Source organism: Pogona vitticeps, chromosome 5 (assembly GCF_051106095.1).
Source record: "Pogona vitticeps strain Pit_001003342236 chromosome 5, PviZW2.1, whole genome shotgun sequence".
In the NCBI taxonomy this organism is placed as follows: Eukaryota; Metazoa; Chordata; class Lepidosauria; order Squamata; family Agamidae; genus Pogona; species Pogona vitticeps.
This window is the reverse complement of record NC_135787.1, coordinates 156,549,980-156,572,744: the sequence shown is the minus strand read 5'-3', so window position 1 is coordinate 156,572,744 and position 22,765 is coordinate 156,549,980. Positions and strand designations below refer to the sequence as shown.

The following is a 22,765-nucleotide window of genomic DNA, read 5'->3' as shown; positions in this document are numbered from 1 at the left end:
GTGCTATTGAAGCAGCATGGTGACTATGGACTGGTTTGTTTACAATTTTTTACTGCTTTTCTCTTCCAATGGATTGTATGTTTGAAAAAACAGTAAATCCTTACTAGCTTAGGTGCTCTTCAGTGCTCATCTAATGTCAATAGATGACCTAGATTTAAGAAGGATGTTTTATCTAGACTGCAAGATTAAACCAAGAAGTTATTAACAAAGCTATCTTGCAGATGCACAAAGCAAGTGGTGGGGTGTAATGAAAACTTGTCATGGTCAAAGTGGCTCATGCTGCTGCACCTTGTAGGTTGTGATCTAGGTATTATTGCAGGTAAGGCAGCAGAATCATTCCAAAAGAACACAATACCTCAATAAAGTAGCCAAAGAATAGAAAGACTGACAACTCTACAAAGAACAATGAGGGACTTGTATTTCATTTAGTTAACCTTAGTGCTACTGTAAAGACCTCTGAATGGGTCAAGCTTTATTAGAATTAATTCCTAATGAAACTAGAATACTTACAGACTTACATTGTGATTTAAATCAGACCATCATAACCAATGGTTTAATGGTAAGTTATTGATTCTAGTTAGTAGGCTTATCACAAATGAATGGCAGCAATATTTGGACATTAAAACCATTAACTCCCTACTTATCGAAAGGGAGTGTGAATTCCAGGTTACAGTGTAATATAAGAAGATGATGCATTTGAGAGAGTTGGGTAATCTCATAAAACAAGCCAAGCTTTGGTAAAGAGAAGCAGCAGGGACCATATGGCTGTCATGCTGTTGGATTGGAACTGATAGGCAGCATGGCCAATGTGCACCAGAACAGCACATTCTTCATCCCAGCTCTGTAGGAAGAAAAGAGTAAACAAATCTTCCAGTGTAAACAGATACAGTAATCTTAAAGGCAAGACTGACCTGGACAATTCTTCCAGGGAACTGCTTCCTAGAACTACCATTTAAGCTATGTGAAGTTTTAGATCTGAAAATCTGTCTTTATTATTATTATTTTACAAAATGGATTTCAGGAAGTTTAAAAGGCAATACTGGAGACAACTTAGGTGCAGAAATTAGGTAAAGTCATTCAAAGCATTCAAGTAAGAATACGATATTATAAATATTTGGAAAGCCTTGTCAGAAATATTTCACACAATATGTATAACTCATTCCAAACTAAAAATTGCGCTTTTCCCACAGAAGAAAAATATGCATGTAACCTGAAATATTGTAGAGGCCCCAAAAGCTGTTTTTTCTTGTTTAGTTATATTAAAGAACTTGCCTTAAATTCCTCTCTTCCAAACGTGGAAACTTATCACATTGGGTCCACAGTTAAAACAGATTGCAAATTTATTCTGGCATAATGTATTCCAACAAAGTACATAGGTGAGGTAACGGCTCTGAAGCTTTAATAGTCATCTCCTCTGCTGACAACTTCTTTGCATGTTGGACGCAGCAATATGGTGTGCTCAAACTGTGCTGTATATGAGCCTTTAATATCACAGAGGGGAGGGTATGGATCCACTATACCCAAGTCACATAGGTTCTTCAAAGCCATTAGGTATTTACTTTCTCCTAGACGATCTAACCATCTACGGCAGAAGGCAAGTGTGCCAAAGTTTTCATTGATAACATTCAGCAAGTGTTTTGCCCTTGGAAGCCTAGAAGAAATAATTTGTTGAATGAGTGTGAAGAGAGGCTGGTGAATCAGAATATTTTCTTCTGAAAAATTCAGCTGTCAGCTTACAATCTACTCTGCAATCTTATTCATATTTACTCAGAAGTAACTCCCACTGCATTCAATGGAAGTTGCTCCCTTGTAAGTGAGCTTATTGTAGCTTCAACACATTGTTTGACTTTACAGTTATAGCAGTATACTGCTATTAACTGTCACAGCTGTACCTTGCAGAATCTGAGATTTGCAGTGTGATTGGGTAACAGAATTCTCTGCTACAGAGTTCTAGTCTTCTCTTGAAACACAAAGCAAAGAATTCCAAGTGCTTCACCAAAATACACATCCCAGTCATATCATGGCATAAATCCCAGTAATTAACATGGCATAAATCTGCCATGTTGTGTTAGATACACAGATCCACACTTTCCACTGTCCCCAAGTTTCTGGTCATGGAATGGACAAACCATTTTCTTTCCACTCCTGTTAATGTAATAAAATTCTATTCTATTTCCAGTAAAAGCAAGAGAGTATGATGAAATACCCAATTCTCCACTGCTGCTTCTTTACCTTAATCTTATTGTTTAGCTGATCATAAAGCATGATTCCTCTTACTAAAACTAGATCACTATATTTAAAGCACAATCATTTAATACTGTTTCTCATAACTGCTGTTAGGCACCTGTCAATGTGCTTCCTGTCCACTCATATTTAAGAAGTAGCTGGATAAACAACTTTAAAAGTGTTATGGCTTTGTTTCAAAAATGCACTTAAACTGTGTTTCAGAGAAACACTACTCACCATTATCTGGAAGTTAAGTCATGGCAACTGAACTTCTTACTAGGTTGAAGTCCAGTTGCCATGACTAGAAATAGGGGTACAGTATTTGTATTCATATACAAATACCCCCCACAGGTGGCATTAACAAGGGTCCAGTCCCATGGGGCCGAACAGTCCACTCACCTATCCACCATGGATGCGGACCGCACAGTTCTACCAATGGATCCGCAGCGTGCGGATCCACTCACCACTCCTGGCGGGAGGCGGAAGGACAAGCCTCACTGCAAGGTCGAAGACTGGCAAGTGGATTGCGTGCTGTGGATCCATTGCTAGAATCGCATGGTCCATGTCCACGATGGATTGGTGAGTGGACCATCCGGTCTCTCGTTATCGCCACCTGTGTGGGGATATTCATATTCATATACATATAGCCCTGACTCAACCTCCAGATAACCTCACCTGGATGACTGAGATTCTTCACAGATATACTACTCATCATTCTTCCTTTTTTCTTTCATACTGGACACAATTTTCCCCATACTACTGATACACCTAAAGCAACATTTGAGCTTTTTGTAAATAAAAGCAGTGCTAACCTTATTGGCACATGTCCAACATCAAAGTTCTTCATGTAATGAGAACATTCCATATCATCATGAACAACACCTTTTCCTGTGCTGCCGAAGGTTTCTATAGCATATACTTCTCCTTCCTATAAAGAAATAGATTCAAATACAAAACATACTATAAATGGAATTAGTCTGATTTATATTTAATTTGACAGTGCGGTCTCAGCAAATGTAACCACCTAAATATAGTGGTGCCTCAACTTACGAACGTCCCGACTTACGACCATTTTGAGTTACGAACAGCTCCGGTCGCAAAATTTTGCTTTGACCTGCAACTGGAGCTTTGACTTACAACCAAAAAAACCAAAACAAAACACAGAGGGGGGGGAGTGGGAAATTTGAACTGCTTTCAGTTAACTGTTGGTCAGCAAAGAGACTGCTTCTCTGTACCTCATTCGCCCCAGCAGTTAGAGAGTGTGGGTACGGAGAGAGACTTCAGCCTGCCTGGTACTGTACTGTACTTTTTTTGCTTTTTTAAAAATTGCTTTTTGGATTTTTAACTTTCTTTTTTAAAACAGAGAGTGCCTGTTCTGAGTGAGTACTGTATGTACTGTACAGGGTTTTTGCAGCATGGGTTTGGGCTAGGTGGGGGGGGTTATGTTTCTGTGATCTGATGGGTCTTGTAGTGTGGGTTTAAAATGAAAATTAGACTGTAATATTAAATTAAAATTAAATGTGAAAAGAAGACTGTAATTTTACAATGTAAAATTAGATTGAGAGATCTGTTTGCTGGAATAATGGTTGCTGGATTGATTGACTGATTGATTTTTGCATTCTGTGGCTCCTAGGGTTTGTGTACTGTGACTTTTCTTTTGTTTTAAAATGTGTGGGTTTAAAATGTGACTCCAAAGTCTTTTTGTTTTAAAATCAGAAAAATTTCTCTGAAGGGCTCTGGTTGCTAGAATGGCATAAAATGTGGTTTAGACTTAAGTCTCTCTCCCCCACCCCCAATTGTCTTCTCTCTCTCTCTCTCTCTCTCTCTCTCTCTACATGTCGCATTCCTGGGGGTTTCAACAGGCAAAAGTCCAATAAGCCAGTCCAATATCAGAAGTCCAGATAATGCAAAACAGATACCAAAATGCCAAAGCCAAAATACAAACCGTAGTCAGAAGTCAGAGTCCAAAGCCAAGGGTCCAGAAAACAAGGTCCAAGATAAGCAGGAGCATGAATGCAAGCCAGGGTGCTGACTTGTTGCTTCCATAAGCTTCCAAGCCTCTGGGTGTAGATTTTATAGCAGCAGCAGTCATCTAAATACTTCATCCTGCTAAAACTCAGGTCTGGTCGACCTGGTGTTCCTATGGGAAGCATTCATGCGAGCCTTGGACCTTCGTTGTCATGAGTCCTTGCTGAAACTTATCCCTCACTCTGGCTACTGGGGGAGGAGAATCTGGTGATGATTCAGCTGTCTGCGATTCTGATTGCCCAGCATTTTCCTCAGCTGTAATTAAGCCCTCAGATTCCAGATCTTCTTCAACTGAACTCATGACACTATCTTCTCTCTTTTTGTGCTTAACAGCACAAACATTTGTCTGAGGGGACTGTGTACCCCAGCGATGACCTTTTTTGTTTCCTCTTTTCCCCATTGTTCCTTCCCTCCTTCCTTCCCTGCCCTTTTTTTAACCTAGGTCATCTTAGGTTAAAACAGAGGTAGGCAATTAATTTCTATAGTGGGGGCACATGAAAAATCTGAACTGTGTTCGGGGGCCGAACCAATTTTACTTAAAAATAAAATGAAACAGTGATGTTATGATTGTTTTTATTTTAAACTTGTTAATCTTCAAAAATACTAAAGAGATTTTTGCGGTTTGTTAAAGATAAGCAGCTGATCAGCTTTAGACAAAAAGCTATAAATGGTTTTGATGTTCAAAACTGTCCGTGGGCTGGACAAGAGCGGCTTGCGGGCTGTATCTGGCCCTCTGGCCGCACTTTGCCCAGGTCTGGGTTAAAATAAGAAAAATTCTCCCCCTAGTGGTAGAGGATGGATTAACCACTTTTGCATTAGTTCCTATGGAAGGGGTGGGCAATTAATTTCTTTAGGGGGGGCACATGAAAAAATCTGAACTGTGGGGGCCAAACCAACTTTACTTAAAAATAAAATGAAACAGTGATGTTATGATTGTTTTTATTTTAAACTTGTTAATCTTCACAAATACTAAAGAGGTTTTTTGCAGTATGTTAAAGATAAGCAACTGATCAACTTTAGACAAAAAGCTATAAATGGTTTTGATGTTCAAAACTGTCCGCGGGCCACATTTTGCCCAGGTCTGTCCTACGGGAATGAATGCTACGAGTTGCAACCGGTGCCTTGAGATACAAGCAAAAAACAGCCAGAACGGATTAATTGGGTTTCAATGCATTTCAATGGGAAATGCTGCTTTGACTTACGACCATTTCGACTTATGACCATCTTCTGGAATGGATTAAGTTCGTAAGTCGAGGCACCACAGTATAAAAATGACAATGTATCTGTTGTTCTTTTTCAGCCATAAACTAACAGTTTCCCCTCTCAAAATGCATGATATTCAATATGTAACTGATTTATACACAGCTTCCACATCAAATACACAGTGAATCTATTCCCCTCCTGTTAATCACTCAACAATTTTTTTCTCGCAGATCCCCTTAGAATTGTTTGAGGTTATAGTAGGTCACTCAAATGATAGATCAAATGTAACTTATATTTTAAATTTAAAGCAGTGCTATAACTTACAACTAACATTGTCCAAACCAACTCCATATGAAAATCAGGCCTTAGACCAGACTGCTGAGCACTAGTACATTTTAAGAGAATAATTAGTATACCACACTAGCACTATATTATAAAATATGGCAAATATTTTATTTATTCCTAGACCAGGACCTTGTGAGTATTTGATAAACAATCTTAACTAGTCAAAATGGCCATATCTCAATTATCAGACAAAAAAATCAGGACAAGTGCAAGGACAAGGGAATATCCTCAGCTGTCCTGCAACCCCTTCGCAATTCACTCTGAGTGGAAGTAATGGACCACTTGTTCTATGAATTCTGGACCATTTCTGGAAAGACAGATATTACTATCACATTTAGAAGCTGTTAAGACTTCTGCTAGTTTTTCAATAAATTTGTAAATGGAGGTGGTACTTCTCTCCTGATGATGAATCAACAAACAAAAAAATAAAAAATTTAATCAACAAGCTCACTATAATTTCTACTTGATCTGTAGAAAACCTTTCCATCATTAAAAAGATATCACATTAATTGTGAGAATCAGGCAAGCAGAAGATCCATATTCCTTTTACATCTCAACCAACAAGATTTTTTTATCCTAATTGAAGATTTTGCCTCATGTGTTTATTTGGTTTTTAATTTTTTAAAGAAGTTCTTCCAAAATATCTTATTTTATACATATATAAAGTGGGAAAGAAACAAGTTGTTTGAGCAAACTAACCATTTTTCTCTAATACTTACAAAGGTATATTAGAGATGAAAACCATTATATTTTTGGATTCACTATGCTGCTGGGTGGAACTGATATACGCAAGGAGAAGGAGTCCAAAAAGACAACTTTTCCCATCTCTGCAGTACGCAAATCATTACCCTTTTAAATATAAGTAACGCCATTTATGAATAATGCATGCAAATTGGCAACACTTCACTGTGAACAGCAACTATATCACTGTGGATTCAAACAATCTGACTACAGACCATAAGCTTTCTTTTCTCTCAAAGTAATACTGACCCAAAAGCTTTGGATCAATGCAGTGCTTGGCATTTTAATCCTAAACGTTATTATGTTCAATGGACATCAAACACACTATAATACACACTATAATATCATATAAGACAAGACGCTAACAACCACTTGCTTACTTCCATTCTTGTTGCTTCTCCTCCTTTCACAATGGGAACAGTTTTGCCTGCATGTATCCTATATGGTCCAATAGAGTGTCCATTCAAATTGCGAATGGGCTTCACTGTTACAGAAAATAAAATAAAATACTATGAGAAATATAATATAAAACAAGTAACTGAAACAGGTAACCTTATTATAGTAAACCTTAATTTTTTAAAACAAATCTTATCCTTAGCTTTTATGATCTAGGCAGTGGTGTCGAACTGTGGCCCTCCAGATGTTCTTGGCCTTCAACTCCCAGAAATCCTGGCCAGCAGAGGTGGTGGTGAAGGCTTCTGGGAGTTGAAGTCCAAGAACATCTGGAGGGCCACAGTTATTCAAAAACTGCTATATACAAAAGCCAAGATATCTTTAAAAAACTGTGTAATCTTACAAGGGTCATAGGGAATGTCAGATCTCCTTCTTCGAGGATGGTGCAAGAGCGGTAATCTTTCTCTACCCTTGGAAAGATTTATGGCTTTTCTGTCTCCAATACTGGCAGGTGGAAGGAGTGAGGGAGCAACACTATTGGAGCAGGACAGTCTCGGTATCTACAAAATCCAACATCCTCCCAATCCCTGACCTTGCGAGCAACACAGGGGAAAAGTTACACTAGACCTGAGGTTGGTATGTCTAATTTCCTCATCACTGCTTGCAATGGAAGGGAAATTGTTTTTAAACAGCACCATTAGGAGGAAGTGGCTGGCAGAACCCCAAAAATCTTTGGATATACTATGTGCTCTAATGCAAGGCCAGAATCTAAAGATACAATTTCTGCTGCTCTCCACCAGGATTGACAATCCCGCCCCCCTTAGCCCACCAGGCAACTGAAAAACCTGTTATCAAAGGCTGGGAATCTCTCTGCAGCAGGTTTTTTCTTTTCTTTTGCTTGGCTTCAAAAGGTGGCAGAATAGTAGGAAATCCTTATTCTACCAAAATTACCTTATTAGATTTTGGCCCCAGAGCACTTTGACCATCTAAATATCTCAGAATACTTTCCATCTGCAACACAACTATAACCAGCAATGCAGAAATGGTGTGTGTGTGTACATTTAACATGTACATGTAGACCCTCTTACACTATGGAAGAAACACTGTACTAGAAAAAAATACCTTGGTATGTTTTGCCATCAATTTCAACTTCATAAGATTCCATGACTTCTTGGATAGCCTCCCCAACATCACAAAGACGAACATCTATTCCAGCACACTAAACGTATATACAAGACAGATTGAAGAAAATAAATTAGTTCCCACAAATTATGTAGAAAAAAACTAAAACTACATTTTCCTCTGTGAATATACCTTTATTCCAGTATTTGTTGCATCTTTTACAGCTTGTAAGAGCCTGTCATATTTTGGATTGAATGTGACAGTAAAAGCACAGTCAATGATACGACCTGAAATTAAATACAAATTAGTAAAATCATCTGCCTTCAACTAGCTGATCTTAATGCTTAATAAGCAAGAGAAAACTCACCACTGACATGTGTTCCAAAATCTATCTTGCAGATATCATCATACTGTAATACAGTTGGATCGCCAGCATTGGGGGTATAGTGGGCTGCACAGTTATTCAGAGAACACCCCGTGGGAAATGCAAGCCCAGCATTTAAGCCATTCTCTTTTATCAACTTCCGTGAACAGTCTTCTAATTTTTCACTAAGAAAGCAAATGTCTCTGTTACATGAAAGGATTTGTTTTCCAACAGTTTTATTTAGCTACCTTGAAACCACCTTTGAGAAACTTAAAATAATCTGGGTTTTTTTGTGCCCTACACTACAGCAGATATTCTTCTGGTATGAAACTAGTATTTGCTGCTCCAAGGAACATAAAAGCTGAGGGTGTCTACCAACTTTCTTCTTCCTTTTACATCACAACATACATTAAACAGTTTTGAACAACACTATGATAGCCACTTGTCCCCTAATCTCATTGCCTTAGAAGCAATTATGCAAAACACTGGTATTTATAGAAGCTTGAGTTAGAACTAAACAACTGCTGAAGCCTGATAATTCTGCAGGCACTACCAATGGTGTATGAGAACTAGTGGAGGTTAGATTGATAACAATGAGACACTATGTCTATTATAAACAAAAATATACCCTGCACATTCAATTAAACCCATAAAGAACTCAATTCTTATGCAGTCATCATTTAATTTATCATAAAGAATAAGATTCCTGTAGCATTTCTTCTCACCAGATTTCTATCATGGTCATTCCTGGTTTGATCCAGCTCATAACGTATTTCCTCACTTGTCTATGTGCTTCAGCAGCCTCTCTGAAATCATTCCAGATCTCTTCACTTGCTTGATCTAGGGCTCTCTTTTCATCACTTGTAGTTCTCCAAGCAGCAGTTCTCCTTTAAGGTTGAAATATAAAGAAACTGAGGGACTAAAGATGAAACAATGGGAAATGTTGCATTTACATTAGGCATAGTCTTCAGACAAATATGCAAAAGCAGATCAAATCAAGGGTGTATGTTTGATTTGGGGGCAACTACAGGGAGGAGCAAAGTGCTCCTGTTCATCATCAGAGCAAAGGGACAATGCAAGGGATGCTTCATATTTCATTTGGCATTCATATGATTAAAAACATGGTCAAAGATTTGAACTGAAAGTATGGGAAATCAAAAATAATGCAGTAGGTTGAATTGCTGGCACCAAAGGAGAAGGCAAGTGACAGCTGAACCCTACCAAATCCAAAGTCACTGCACAGTACACACATGTGCATGTGTATCCCCTTACAGCCACTCTGTCAACATGAGAGAGATTTGTGTTGCTGTTTAGACAGCATTTGTGTATTCTTCAAAATTCTTCCTTTTTCCATTATTCATTTTAGTTCATTTAAATTTACTAAAATACTGTCTAAAATTCTATTGATACTTTTAAAATGGCATAACACAATCAGTGTAATCTTGGCAGCTGATTGCTGCAAGTGAAGAAGTATGCATAAGAGTTTGCTATTTATCGACTAAGTCATGCAATCTGATATACAACAGGAAATGACAACACTGAGTTTCTAGCTTGTAGCAATTCACCACTGAGATTTACACTATGTGAGTGGGTGTAACTAATAGGATTTGGGCCACTACTGCACTATTGGAGCTGACTGTGTGATTGCAGAAGGATGACTGTTGAATGGGCTTGGGAGTAGAAAGGTTACACAAGTGAGATGCTAGGATCTGCCTTTCCCCCATCCAGCCATTTAGCACCTGTTGGATAAGGGGAGTCAAAAGACCTTAGAGACTAGAGCTTTACCTATGCAGAATCCAAGGAATGGAGAAGTTTGCAATAAAAGGTAGAATTCATTCTTTCGTTCTTGATCTGAATGCAAACAAAACTTTGAAGGCAACTGGATCCCATACTTGAGAGAAGATGTGTGTCACTCAGTTAACACTTCATGAATTAGTGGCACTTTTCCACTGCTACTTTACATGATTTGACTTACTGTGCAAATTCTCAAAATGATTCATGTTTAAAATTTCCAAAATGAGTGACAATGCATAGCTCCACCCCAGGTCATGCCATTTGTACACACATCTACTCAATTCATGCAATTTTTAAAGGGAGATCCTAAAACACATAGATAACATCACAGACCAAGGGATGGGACAGGTTGGAATGCCTCCTAAAAGGTTCAGAAGAGGACAGTCCCTTTCTGTATACCCTTTTGGGGATACAGCAGATACTTAGTTTACTCTATTGGCAACATTAAATTGGTTGGATGCTTGCGGTTATGAACTGGTGAATATTTTATATCACTTACACATTAAAGTGAGAAAAATCATTTTCACACATTTCCTATGAAAAAGCCTCTGTCCAAAAACAACATCAGCATAGCATATAATGAGCTGGATCGTAACGTCTTCATTCATACTGAATTCAAACAAACAAACAAAAAAAAATAACACCATTCTCAGGGACTAGTTCATATAGGGGCATTTGAGAGCTTTTGGATTCCAAAAAGATTCAATCCACTTTGCCTCTAATTACTCACTGCAGGCACAGAGCAGACCACAATGGTGTCAGCCGCCAACCTACCTTCTTTTTATATTTTAGCACACAGTTTTGATGGACAAAAAAACTTCAAATCTGTTTTGCAAATATGTCAAACACATGAACAGATGCCATTATTGCTTTCATGCTTCAATAATTTCACTACACATGTAATGGAAGCATGGAAAATAGATAAACACACAGAATTCACTTCTTATATTACTATTTATAATTAGAACTAAATTCTGAGGTATAAAACATGTTAGCACAGTGTCATTTTTCACTAGTTTACAGGCAAGGTACCAAACAGCTTTTGCATACAAAATGCACACAATAATTTCCTATCAATACATACTATCAATATATTGCCCCTTACATTTTAGAACTTTACACTTACAACAAGATACCTACCCATCTTGTGTTGGTGGATACTCACACTCTTCACCTTTTGGAAATACCCCACTGGGAAACAAATCACATATTGGAATAGATGGTGGATCTGTCTGGACTTTAGCTGTTGGTGAAATGTATAATTTTAATATTACATTCAAAATGTTGGCTTCTGCTTGGGCTCACATCCAAAACAGAAACTATAACTGGATATCCTCAAATAACCTAGCCAATTCTCACTAGTGCCTTCTACAGTTGCCAAAAGAGCAGGTCTGATTCAGTCTCAGCCAAAAGGTTTCACTTGCACATATCACTTATCAGTTTCTTAAAAATAACCACAAAAACTGCATACAAAGAATGCTTCTATTTACCAAAATACTTTGTACAGTACATTCAAATACCTCATCTGAGGGAAACCATTAAACCTGTTGTCTCTTAAAATTAAAACTGGGTGCACACGTGCACTAGAATTCTTTCAACTTTAGTTCTCCGTCAGGATAGTCTAATTTAAATAAGTGAGGATTATTACCATTTACACAATTAAACATCCTTGTATTTCATTTTAAAGTTGGGAAGAGAAAACATCTTATGGTTGTCTACAAACACTCTGCAGAAGAAACCAGTACCAGACAGCTCCTGATTTCTACCCCGCCTTTCTTTCCAAAGAATCTTATAATAAAAACGAATATAACAAATATTAAAACAAAGAAGTATGGCTAGAAAATAAGTTGAATACACATTTTATAATAAATTGATAGAAATAATAATAAATACCAGCAGACAGGAAAAAAACCTTGCAAGTGGTGTACCAGTCAAGCAAGAATTCTTAAAATATGACAGTATCCCTATTTTCAGTTTGAAAATCTTGGAGATAGGGTTTCAATATTAGTGCAAGTTGCATTCAAGAGTACAAGAAAACCTTCCACAGCTGTCAGTTATCTTGATGCTTTATCATGAGCAAGATGAAGAACACCCTGCTCAGTGCACTGGACCCACAATCTATGTCCCCTCTCAGAAAGCAGTCCTTGTATGACAGAAGAGTGAACAGAGTGAATCCAGCCAATGTTCCCGAGCTAAAACTTTGCCATCTTTCTGGCACAGCACCTCAATTAGAACTGTAATCATTGCCTCTTTGACAGATATCTATATTATTTTGATGAGCAGACATTAGTTAAGCTTCTCACCCTGCTACCTCTTATTGAAGTGCACATGTAAGCATGCTTAAATTTAAAGGAAAGAGGCAGAAAATCAGCAGTGCAGAGCTGTGCAGATACTCTGTTCACACAAGTTAACCTCTGCAAACAATTGAGGTGACAGAGTTGGAAGAAAATTTCCCAGAGGACAGCCACTTCCAGTCAGTAGCACATATCGAGTTAGATGGATGTTACCATACAGCTATACTAAGTAAAAGATAACACCATGCATAAGCTTCAAATATATGGTAAAAATAGAAATTTGGTCAAAATATATCCATGCAACCAAACACCTACGTCCTTTCTTCTTTTTCTTCTTCTTCTTTTTCTTCCCTGCTGCTCCATCACCTTCACCTTCACCATCTACAGAAAACAAATTTATAAGCAGTAACAGATAGCAATAACTCAGAAAATAAACACACTGACAGCTAAGCATTATTCCAGAGCTGTAAGAGGAAAATCAGTTAGAATATATTTGATCAAAGGCAACAGCCAAGTCTACATCAAAGCAAATGAACTACACGCAACCAAACTGCACACTGACATATCTGTGCAGCGTCCTAGCTGACTTAATGATAAAGATATAGCAAACTTTTAGCATGAATTCTGATGTCATGATACTAGATAACACTACACTGTGATGCAAATAAAGCTGTAAGTTATTGCGCCCTCTTCCCTGTTTTGTGCAGAAACTGTCTCTATATAGCAGAGAAATATGCTTATAGAGACTGTGTTCAAGGTGTGATGATTAAGGAATGAATATTAGTCATGGCTCTGCAAAGGCCAGTCAAATACAGTTCAAGATGCAAGGCCACATGCTTGCTTCTCCCTTATGAAAACCTTACGGCACTTAAGAAAGACCAGGCAGGGCTGCTGCCTAAAACGTATCCTTTCTTTTTACAGTTCCATGGTGAAGTGAAAAGACATCATAAAAAGAGAGCAGAGTGTCAAATGATTGAAGCTGGAGTCAGATTTTGTGAGTCAACTACCATGTTTTGGTTACTGACGTATACACACCTTTTATTGTTTATCATTCTGAATTTTAAACCAATTAAAGTTTTCAAAAAAGGAAACAGTATTTTAATATGTGTTTCATTAAAATTAGAAAATAGGGATATGTTTTAGATTTAATTGGGAAAATGTAGCAATTAAGACATTAAAGACTGCAAAATGTGTTAAAGAAAGTTCTAGATTATTTTTAAAAGTGCTATTTGTCCCCACAGATTTGGAAACAAAGAAATATTTGCTCTTTAAACGGTCAAAGGCTTTTAACACTGTTCTCGTTTTAGTGAATTAAAACTGCATCACATTTCCCTTGCCCTTGATCTGTACTTAATCCATTTACACTACATCAGAAAAAAAAACTCTGGCATACAATTCATTCATCCAAAGATCTGGAATACTTTCCAGTTCCCCAAATTTAACCACTGCAGACGCTGGCAACATTCAGTTCTTTAGCTGCTGCTATATAGTTTTTTTCTGCAGTATTACTGGTAAAGTTGCCAATCAACAAGCCAAACTCTCTGGGTTGCCACATCCTTGAATACTGCTGTATCCTTCCTATCTGGACTATAAAGACACTTTCTGACTTAGGCACATTTATTGGGAATTCCCACTGAGCAGAATGGAACATGGTTCCAAGTAACATTCTAACCGATAATTATGAAAGAGCTGCTTTCTATTGCAGAACAGAAGCCATCTGGATAGCTCAGTGGTTTAGCTATCTGGCAGCAGAACCAGAGGTTGGAAGTTTGATTCCCCACTGTATCTCCTCTAAGTATAGCTAGCCTATGTGAGCAAGTGGCACAGTCCCAGGATGGCCACAGAAGAAGGGAATGGTGAACCACTCCTGAATATTCTTTACCTGGAAAACCCTGAAAAGGGTTGCTGTAAGTCAGAAATGACTTGACAGCACATCATCATCATTATTGTAAAACAGGGTGCGATAATAAGGATTCTCTTGAGTGGAGAAATACAAAAATTCTGCTATTGTAACTACCCAGACACTACTAAAGTCAGATTGTTCGACTAACCTTCAAAGCACTTCTTAATTCTAACAGTAACTTCTGACACTGTTTTTAGTTTCTTCTATCACTTTGGCACCATCACTTAGCAGTTGTAACATTCACAGTTTCTCTTGAATTACAGGAAGTTGAAGTTATGAAAAATTCAATTCAGCAGAGAATAAACAAGGGAGAAAATACTAGGCTTGGATCCAAAATCAGCCAGACCTAACTGATAACAAAGGCACAAATTAGTCACAACTAAGCTAAGCTGTACAGATTTCAGTGTGTCTGTTTTGTACAGCTTTTAGTCTGGAATCAAATTATTAATTTCAACTCTAAGGGGGGAATCACCCAATGATTGCATCTGGATGTCACTACTGAAAGCAGGTGCAAGATGCATCAGGCTCACATGCTCATTTATTCTTCAAATACTGTATAGGTGCAAAGATACCTCCATTTAGATTAATCACAATCTAGTACTATGCCCAAACTAATCTGTGCTTAATGAAACAACAAAATCCAAACCATAAAAACAGCTTGTTTCCATGAACAATAATTAAGATTAACCACAAGGCAAATTTTAAAAGCTGCGTCAAACCTTGCAGTGACATGAGAGGAGGTGGGAAATTAGAACTGCTGCTGCTACTTCTTGTTTTGTTAAACTACAGTTGCTAGTACTGTATATTGTTTTTAGAATAGCACAAGTGCATGGTACCTGTGGCTTCCATACTTAAGCACTGGCCAAGCTAACTAGAGTTGATGGGAGTTGTAGTCCAAATTTATACGGAGAGCCTGGGTTCCCTACTCCTGGTTCATGTGCTGTTCTGTTCCAAAACCAAACAATATCATCAATGTCTGTTGCAGGGCAGTAAAATATTGCCTGCATTCCAAGTTTTCAACCAAAATGTTTTGTAATGTTTTAGATGTTCTCTGTCTTAGAACTCTAAGACAAAGTTATTGAAATATAAATTTTACACTAGGTGCTACCTAAAGTAACGTGTCTTATACACACAGGTCTCATATGCAATAAATACTTCTTGGCTACTTCCAAGATTGCAATATTACTGCAATGTTTTGAAAGCAGTGAACAAATTACCCATGTAAATCTGCTTCAGCAGGAATTATAATTTCAGTAATCTCCTAATGTTCTCCAGAAGTATTCTTATATACCACATAGAATTATAAATTATACTTGCCTTCATCATCCTCATCTTTGTCCTTTTCCTCCAGTGTTTGTTTATCCATCTGTTTTGTTACTTCATCAAGAGTTGTCTCATCTCTTTCTGTTTCTTGTCCTGTTTACAAAGAAGTGGGCGTTAAAAAACAGATACAAAAACCTGATGAAGATACAGTATGAGGTTTTCAGCATGGAATGCATCTTCTCAGAACTGTAACACTTAACTTTCCTCATACTAGCACTATAGATAAATTATGAACTTCTTTGAAATATTGCCTTTAATAACATTTCTCCCTCACCCTCAAGACAAGTGGCCCTTCTACTGAAAGAAGGACCTTTCCACAGTTTGCTTCTACAGTCAATTTAAGTCTTTCTGATTACCACAAACCCATCTTTAGTATTGTCCCCAGTGTCTGGGGAAAACCAAGCAGCAACCATTTCTTTTGAACTCACCCCTGCTCTCATGTTTTTCCTCTCTTCCAGAGAGGTCAAGCACCTATTCTGAAATATCTTCGACAGTACAGTCAATGTGTATAACAGTCAATTCGCCATACTCGAGATCCTCCTTCTCCTCAGATGGCAATGTCCTGTGTTATTCTCCTCTTGGTACAATCCCAGGGCAACAGCGTTGCAGGGAGTGCTTTATCTTCCCCACCCAGTGCCCCAAAGGCGGATTGCACCAACCCTGGCCCCGTTTCCCCGATAACCCTTCAGCAACAATCCCGCCCGCCCACGCTCGCTGAGGTGAGCTCTTGCTCACAAGGAGCGCCTCTTGAACGCAGCCCGCGCTCTAGTTTATCCATCTTCGGCCACCTATTACGACGACCGATCGCCAGAAGCATTCAGGCCGGCATGACACCCGGCATCTTAACCGCCGACGCCTCCAATACTCTCCTCCTTCCTCTTCCCCCCGGGGCCCCCAGCCCCCTTTTCCAAGCCCTTCAGACGACAACCTCCCCCACAAACACAGCAGCCCGACCACCGCGGGGCCCCCAACCCCAAACGTCTTTCCTTGCAAGTCCCTTCGGCTCGCCTGCCCCGGTCAGCGCCTCCAGCTCCGTCCCTCTCCGGTTCTAGCCCGAGGCTGCGCACCCGCCCGCTTCTTCTTCTTCTCCCGAAGTTGCTGCCGCGGCTGCTCCGGCCTTGCCCGCCCTCCGCTGCGGCCTCCCCCGCTCCGCTCCGCTCCCTCCACCTTGCTTCGTACCCGCGACGGTGCTTTTGCTCTTCTTCTTCTTCTTGCGCTTCTTCTTGGCTCCTTCCTCGGCGCCGGGGCCCACCGCGCCTTCTCTCTCGTCGGTATCCAAAAGCAGCTCCCCGTTCAGGTGCTTCTCCTCCGGGCTGCCCCCTTGCTCCGTGCCCGCCATGTTGCAGCGCGCACACGACAGCCGCCGCTCCCACGAATGCCACCGACAGCCCCGGCGAGAAAGGAACAGAAGCAGCAAGAGCGCCGCTCCAGCGCCGGCAACTCTATGGCGCAGCGCAGAGGCACGCCGGGAAACCTGGAGGACTCGCCCTCATGGAGCGGGAGGGGCGGGCGCGGGTGAATGGGAGGGGTGGAGAAGGGCCGAGGAACCCGGGGAGAACCGGCGCGCGCGGGTGAAGCTGAGCTTGTCAGCTGCGGGTCTAGAGGGCTACGCAACTGGACGTATCTGGTGGTTCTGTTTTAACAAGGCTCTTCCAGGGGATTGCCCTGTGGCACCTTCGGAGACAAAGGCTGCAATTTTATACCTGCGCACGTGATATCAAGTGGACTTGCTTGTGAATTAATGTTTATTGGATTTGCATGTAGGGTAGCGCTAGCCAAGTCCTTGGCTTTCTACTGGCTAGAATCACCTTGAGAGCCAAAAAGCATGGTGTAGTGTTTGACCAGGACTTGAAAGATTGGGGTTCATATTCCTACTCAGCAAGGGAAAGTCTGTGGGGGACAACAATGCTAAAACACTTCTTCAGATCTCACAAAAGGACATGCATGTGTAACAGCCCAAATTTTGGAGTTACCATCCGAAATTACCTGGTGGTACATAACATCATCGAAGCAACCAACATGAATTTGACACAACTCTGGGAGGCAGTGGAGGGCCTGGTGTGCTCTGGTCCATGGGGTCACGAAGAGTCGGACACAACTAGACAACAACATAACAGTAACCCCTTCATGGATTGCTGTCTTGTCGTGGCGAAGGGGCTTGAGTAACTCAGTGAAGCTATGGGCTATGCCGTGCAGGGCCACCCAAGACGGACAGGTCATAGTGGAGAGTTCCGACTAGACAGCGGCAAGCCACTCCAGTACAGTATCTTTGCCAAGAAAACCCCATGACCAGAAAAAAAAAAGCCGAAGAATTGATGCTTTTTAATTGTGGTGTTGGAGGAGGCTCTTGAGAGTCCCCTGGACTGCAAGGAGAACAAACTTATCCATTCTAAAGGAAATCAACGCTGAGTGCTCACTGGAAGGACAGATCCTGAAGCTGAGGCTCCAATACTTTGGCCATCTCATGAGAAGAGAAGACTCCCTGGAAAAGACCCTGATGTTGGGAAAGTGTGAAGGCAGGAGGAGAAGGGGATGACAGAGGGTGAGATGGTTGGACAGTGTCATCGAAGTGACCAACATGAATTTAACCCAACTCTGGGAGGCAGTGGAAGACAGGAGGGCCTGGCGTGCTCTGGTCTATGGGGTCACGAAGAGTCAGACACGACTAAACGACTAAACAACAACAACAAATAGCAAATAAAAGAGATATGGAGGCAGTGACAGATTTTACTTTCTTGGGTTCCATGATCACTGCAGATGGTGGCAGCAGTCCCAAAATTAAAAGACTCCTGCTTCTTGGGAGGAAAGTGATGACAAACCTAGACAACATCTTAACAAGCAGAGACATCAACTTGCTGACAAAGGTCTGCATAGTCAAAGCTATGGTTTTTCCAGTACTGTAGTGATGTATGAAAGTGAGAGCTGTACTATAAAGGAAGCTGAACGCCGAAGAATTGATGCTTTTGAATTGTGCTGGAGGAGACTCTTGAGAGTCCCCTGGACTGCAAGGAGGTCAAACCTATCCATTCTGAAGGAAATCAACGCTGAGTGCTCACTGGAAGGACAGATCGTGAAGCTGAGGCTTCAAAACTTTGGCCATTTCATGAGAAGAGAAATCTCCTTGGAAAAGACCCTGATGTTGGGAAAGAGTGAAGGCAAGAAGAGAAGGGACGACAGAGGAAGAGATGGATGGACAGTGTCATTGAAGCTACCAACATGAATTTGACCCAACTCTGGGAGGCAGTGGAAGACAGGAGGACCTGGCGTGCTCTGTTCCATGAGTCAGACATGACTTAACGACTGAACAACAACAACATAACAACATAATGACCATTTGTGTGATGCATGAACACCTGCTAAGTAAGGTACATAGTGGTCTGTGTTGGTACACATTTTACCAACTCTGTATGAGTGAAGTCATTGCAATCCTGTGAGGAACACGTCTGCTCTTAAGCAACGTGGTGGGCAGCCAGGTAACTGGGCAGAATCCCATTGGTGTCTGTGTATCTTGCTGCAGTTAATAAGATGCCAGGGTGGATCTCAGATATGTGCCTCATTACATGCCTCATAACACAAGCAAAATGTGCCCGAGCACCTTGTCAATTAGCCACAGCTAGTTATGCAAACACTGTTAGGATTCTAGCCATTGTTTCTGGAATTACTTCCCAAAAGATTCAGACTACAAACCTATCCCTTGATTAAGGAAGTCTTATTACTGGAGATAATACAGGCGTCTAACATGTGATCACATCTAAATTACAGCAATGTAATTATGCATATAGAAGGCTAAATAACTCTCAGCTGCATAGCCCTAGAGCAAGGGTCAGGGAACTTTTTTATCTTTTACCCCCCCTAAAAAATTTATATACACCAACATTACACCACCCCCTCCCAGCACCGCCCCTCCGCTCTTGCCGTCTGCAGCCCATCCCCCCTCCCCGCCTCTGCGCTTGCCCAGGAGCTGCGGCTGCCATGCCGCCCATGAAAGCACGCCCTTGGTGACGGGAGACGGGCACCGCAGGGCTGGCATGTCCACCGCCCATGAGCTCAGGTGAGGCAGGGTGGGAAGGAGGCCTCCTCTCCCCGCAACGGAATTCCCGCCTATACATAGTATCATCGGAAATAAAATGCCTCGAGGTAATGAGGAGGGTCATGCTGCTGCAACTGTCCTCATTACCCCCAGGATTTTCATTTTTATCCCATTTGGGGTAATTTACTCATGTTCCCTGACCACTGCCCTAGAGTCTCCTTAACATGCACAAGCTTTTTTTTGGGGGGGGGCTTACGTTTTGTAGTCTTGTAGTCTAAGATAGGTAGACACTTATTATTACAGGGCAAATTGTTTGTTTTTGGCTATAGTCACATCATCAAATCAATCCATAAAAGCCTATGTCAAAATAAATTTATTAAGGCTATGGTCTCATACACACTTAACTTGGAGAGAGTGAGGACTGCACTCAAAGTTGCTACAGGATATTTTAAGGGGTTGCTACAGGAGGCTTACAGCAACTTACAACATAAATTTAAGGATTTATTTGCTTCTAATTTTGATTTTTAAAAAAAAAACAAATTCCTTTTTCAAAAATTATTTAATGGAATTTTATTCTGATTTCAGTGGATGTATCCTTAAGCTTAACTGTTCAAATGCAGTCTGATATTTCAATATGTGACTTACCAATGGTTCAACATATTCTTGAAGACATACCTTCTGTAATGTGAAACATCTAAAAATACTTAATCATACCTATTCAGTAGTGCTTTTGTCAGAATGTTTTTCACCCTGGTCTTTTTAGCATGTGTATTGTTTTAGACTGAATTTGGTTGTTATTCATCACAGGAAAAGTGAATACATTTTTCATTTTAAAAAACTGTAGAAAGGAGTCTAAACATATAAAAAGGAGGTAGACAAAAGAACAGAAATCAGTGCATTCAATACAAAAAACGATAGCATAAGTGTTTTATATACAGTACTGATGTCTCAGTCTGGGAAGGGAAGCATTTCTGTGCCCCACTGTGCTTTCTGTCATTTAATTTAGTTCATTATCCTGTTGGTTGATGTGAATGGATGTGCATCTCCAGCAGAATTGCCAGTCATACACAACAGGATTAAAGATGGATCAGGGAAGTTATTTAAATTATGAAATAATTTTAATAACATTTAATTTTAATAAAATCAGAGCATTATTGCCAACTGCCTAGCAAGCTCTTTTCAAGCCAGAGATATGCTGTGTGCCCACTAATGTGTTTTCAAGCCAGGAGAGTTAATGCCCACAGTTACCAGCCAAGGAAATAAGTGCTGCCAAGGGAAGAAATGCAGCCATGGCCAACTGGAGCAAAGCAGCTGCTGTGATTGGCAAGTGAAGGATAGGAACTCTGCATCCTACTCCTTTGCTGATACTGTATATGATGCAAGAACTGAAGCAAGGTGTTGCTGCAGGGTTTATTTTTCTTTTGGATTTGAATGCTTTTGGGTGAAGAACTGGAAGATAGCCGTGGATTTATGTTATGATTAATTCTTGTAAAGGGCAGTGTGGCATTCACCCTCGTGCCCCTTTTGCTTGACCTTCAAGCCTCAGAGCCGAGGAAGGCAAACACTCTCCTCTTTAACACTGCTGCTACCAGGTGATCCCTAAATCACCATTACCTCAGAAAGATTCAGGTCCACACTTCAAGTTCTTTTAAATAAAACTTTGGTTTATTGATTACAGAGATTGATTCATAAATCTCTTCAGTAGCTAATCACACCTCAGAATTTCCCAAACTACACACTGTATTACTTTCTCTGACTTTTCTCTGCTACCTGATCTTTACATTTCTCTTACTTATTCAATCTACCCCTTGACTCTCTGACTCCACCTCTTATGGCATCTCTCTCGGCTCCGCCTCTCAGCAATATTAATATGCATGAATCATTCCATTACATAACAAATATGAACCATTACATAATATAACATGAACCATAGACCTAATAAATAGAGAACACTACAGGCAGTTGATACAGATTATGTTTAATCTGTGTGTGAGAAAAGGCTTTTCTCACAATGGGCTAAACACTTTTCTTTGTGTGATGCCGTTCAGAATCCTGTCAGTGTTCATTTGAGTTTTGTATAACTTGCTGCAGCTAATTGTGGCTAATTGGCGAGGTGCCAGGACGTGTCTCAATTATGCAGTCAGGTGTGTGATGAGTGGAGATGTGTCCCAGCACCTCAGCTGCATCAAGCTATGGAAACCTTATGCAAATAACTGTAAGATTCTGGCCTGTGCGTAAAATGCTGCTTTTGTATTTTGGTCTTCTCAGTTGGCAGGGTTCAGACTATTAAAACATTGGTGCCTCTTTGGTGGCATAAAGAAATTGCAAAAGGGGTGCACGGAACTGAAGCGCAGCAGCTTCATATTTTGTTGCCTTAGCTCAGTATGTTGGAGCACCCGGCTGCAGGAGTTCAAATCCCCACTATGCCTCCTGGGAGTAGGGCCAGTTGAGATAATGAGGAATGTGTGTGGCTGATGGGTTTACAAGCTCTACAATCCCAGAGTGCCGCCAGAAGGAGGGATTGACAAACCATTTTGAGAAGGGTCAGCAAAAGTTGTGATTGTCTTGATTGTATATTGTTGTTGTTGTTGTTAATATTATTTTAAAATATCAGGCACAATCAATAAACAAAAACATTGATTGGTACTATATAACAGATACAAGTTTTAACAAAAAAACCTAAGTATCTGTTAAAATTCAGCACAGTATGTATGCTGTTCCTAATATTGCCATTTTTTTAGCTCTGATGGTGTGATTTCTGAAATCTGCAACTGCTTATAGTACTGTGTGAAATTTTTTGATATTGTTCCTGAAGCCCCAATAATTACGGGAACATAGTATGTTTGTTCTGGAGGTGAGATGTTTTGATTGCCAGGTCTCTGTACTTTGTTAGTTTTTCCAATTCTTTATTTTCAATTCTGGCATCCCCTGAAATTGCAATGTCAATGATTCAGACATTGTTTTCATTCTATCACTACTATGTCTGGTGTGTTATGTTA

General features: G+C 40.1%; 1 protein-coding gene across 2 annotated transcripts; it reads right to left on the bottom strand.

Moving 5' to 3' along the window:
• Positions 1 to 1,322: 1,322 nt before the first annotated feature.
• METAP2 (methionyl aminopeptidase 2) lies at positions 1,323 to 17,182 on the bottom strand. 2 transcript variants are annotated; one of them, XM_020815627.3, is made up of 11 exons: positions 16,916 to 17,182; positions 15,731 to 15,829; positions 12,826 to 12,891; positions 11,357 to 11,459; positions 9,148 to 9,309; positions 8,426 to 8,607; positions 8,251 to 8,345; positions 8,059 to 8,155; positions 6,924 to 7,027; positions 3,039 to 3,154; positions 1,323 to 1,651 (listed from the first exon to the last, which is right to left on the bottom strand). In XM_020815627.3, exons 1-11 carry the CDS (start codon positions 17,073 to 17,075, stop codon positions 1,399 to 1,401), a joined length of 1,437 nt encoding a protein of 478 aa, XP_020671286.1. In that variant the 5' UTR covers positions 17,076 to 17,182; the 3' UTR covers positions 1,323 to 1,398. The 2 variants fall into 2 exon arrangements, with proteins under 2 accessions (XP_020671286.1, XP_020671292.1); XM_020815633.3 differs by lacking the exon at positions 16,916 to 17,182 and adding an exon at positions 16,165 to 16,380.
• Positions 17,183 to 22,765: the final 5,583 nt, after the last annotated feature.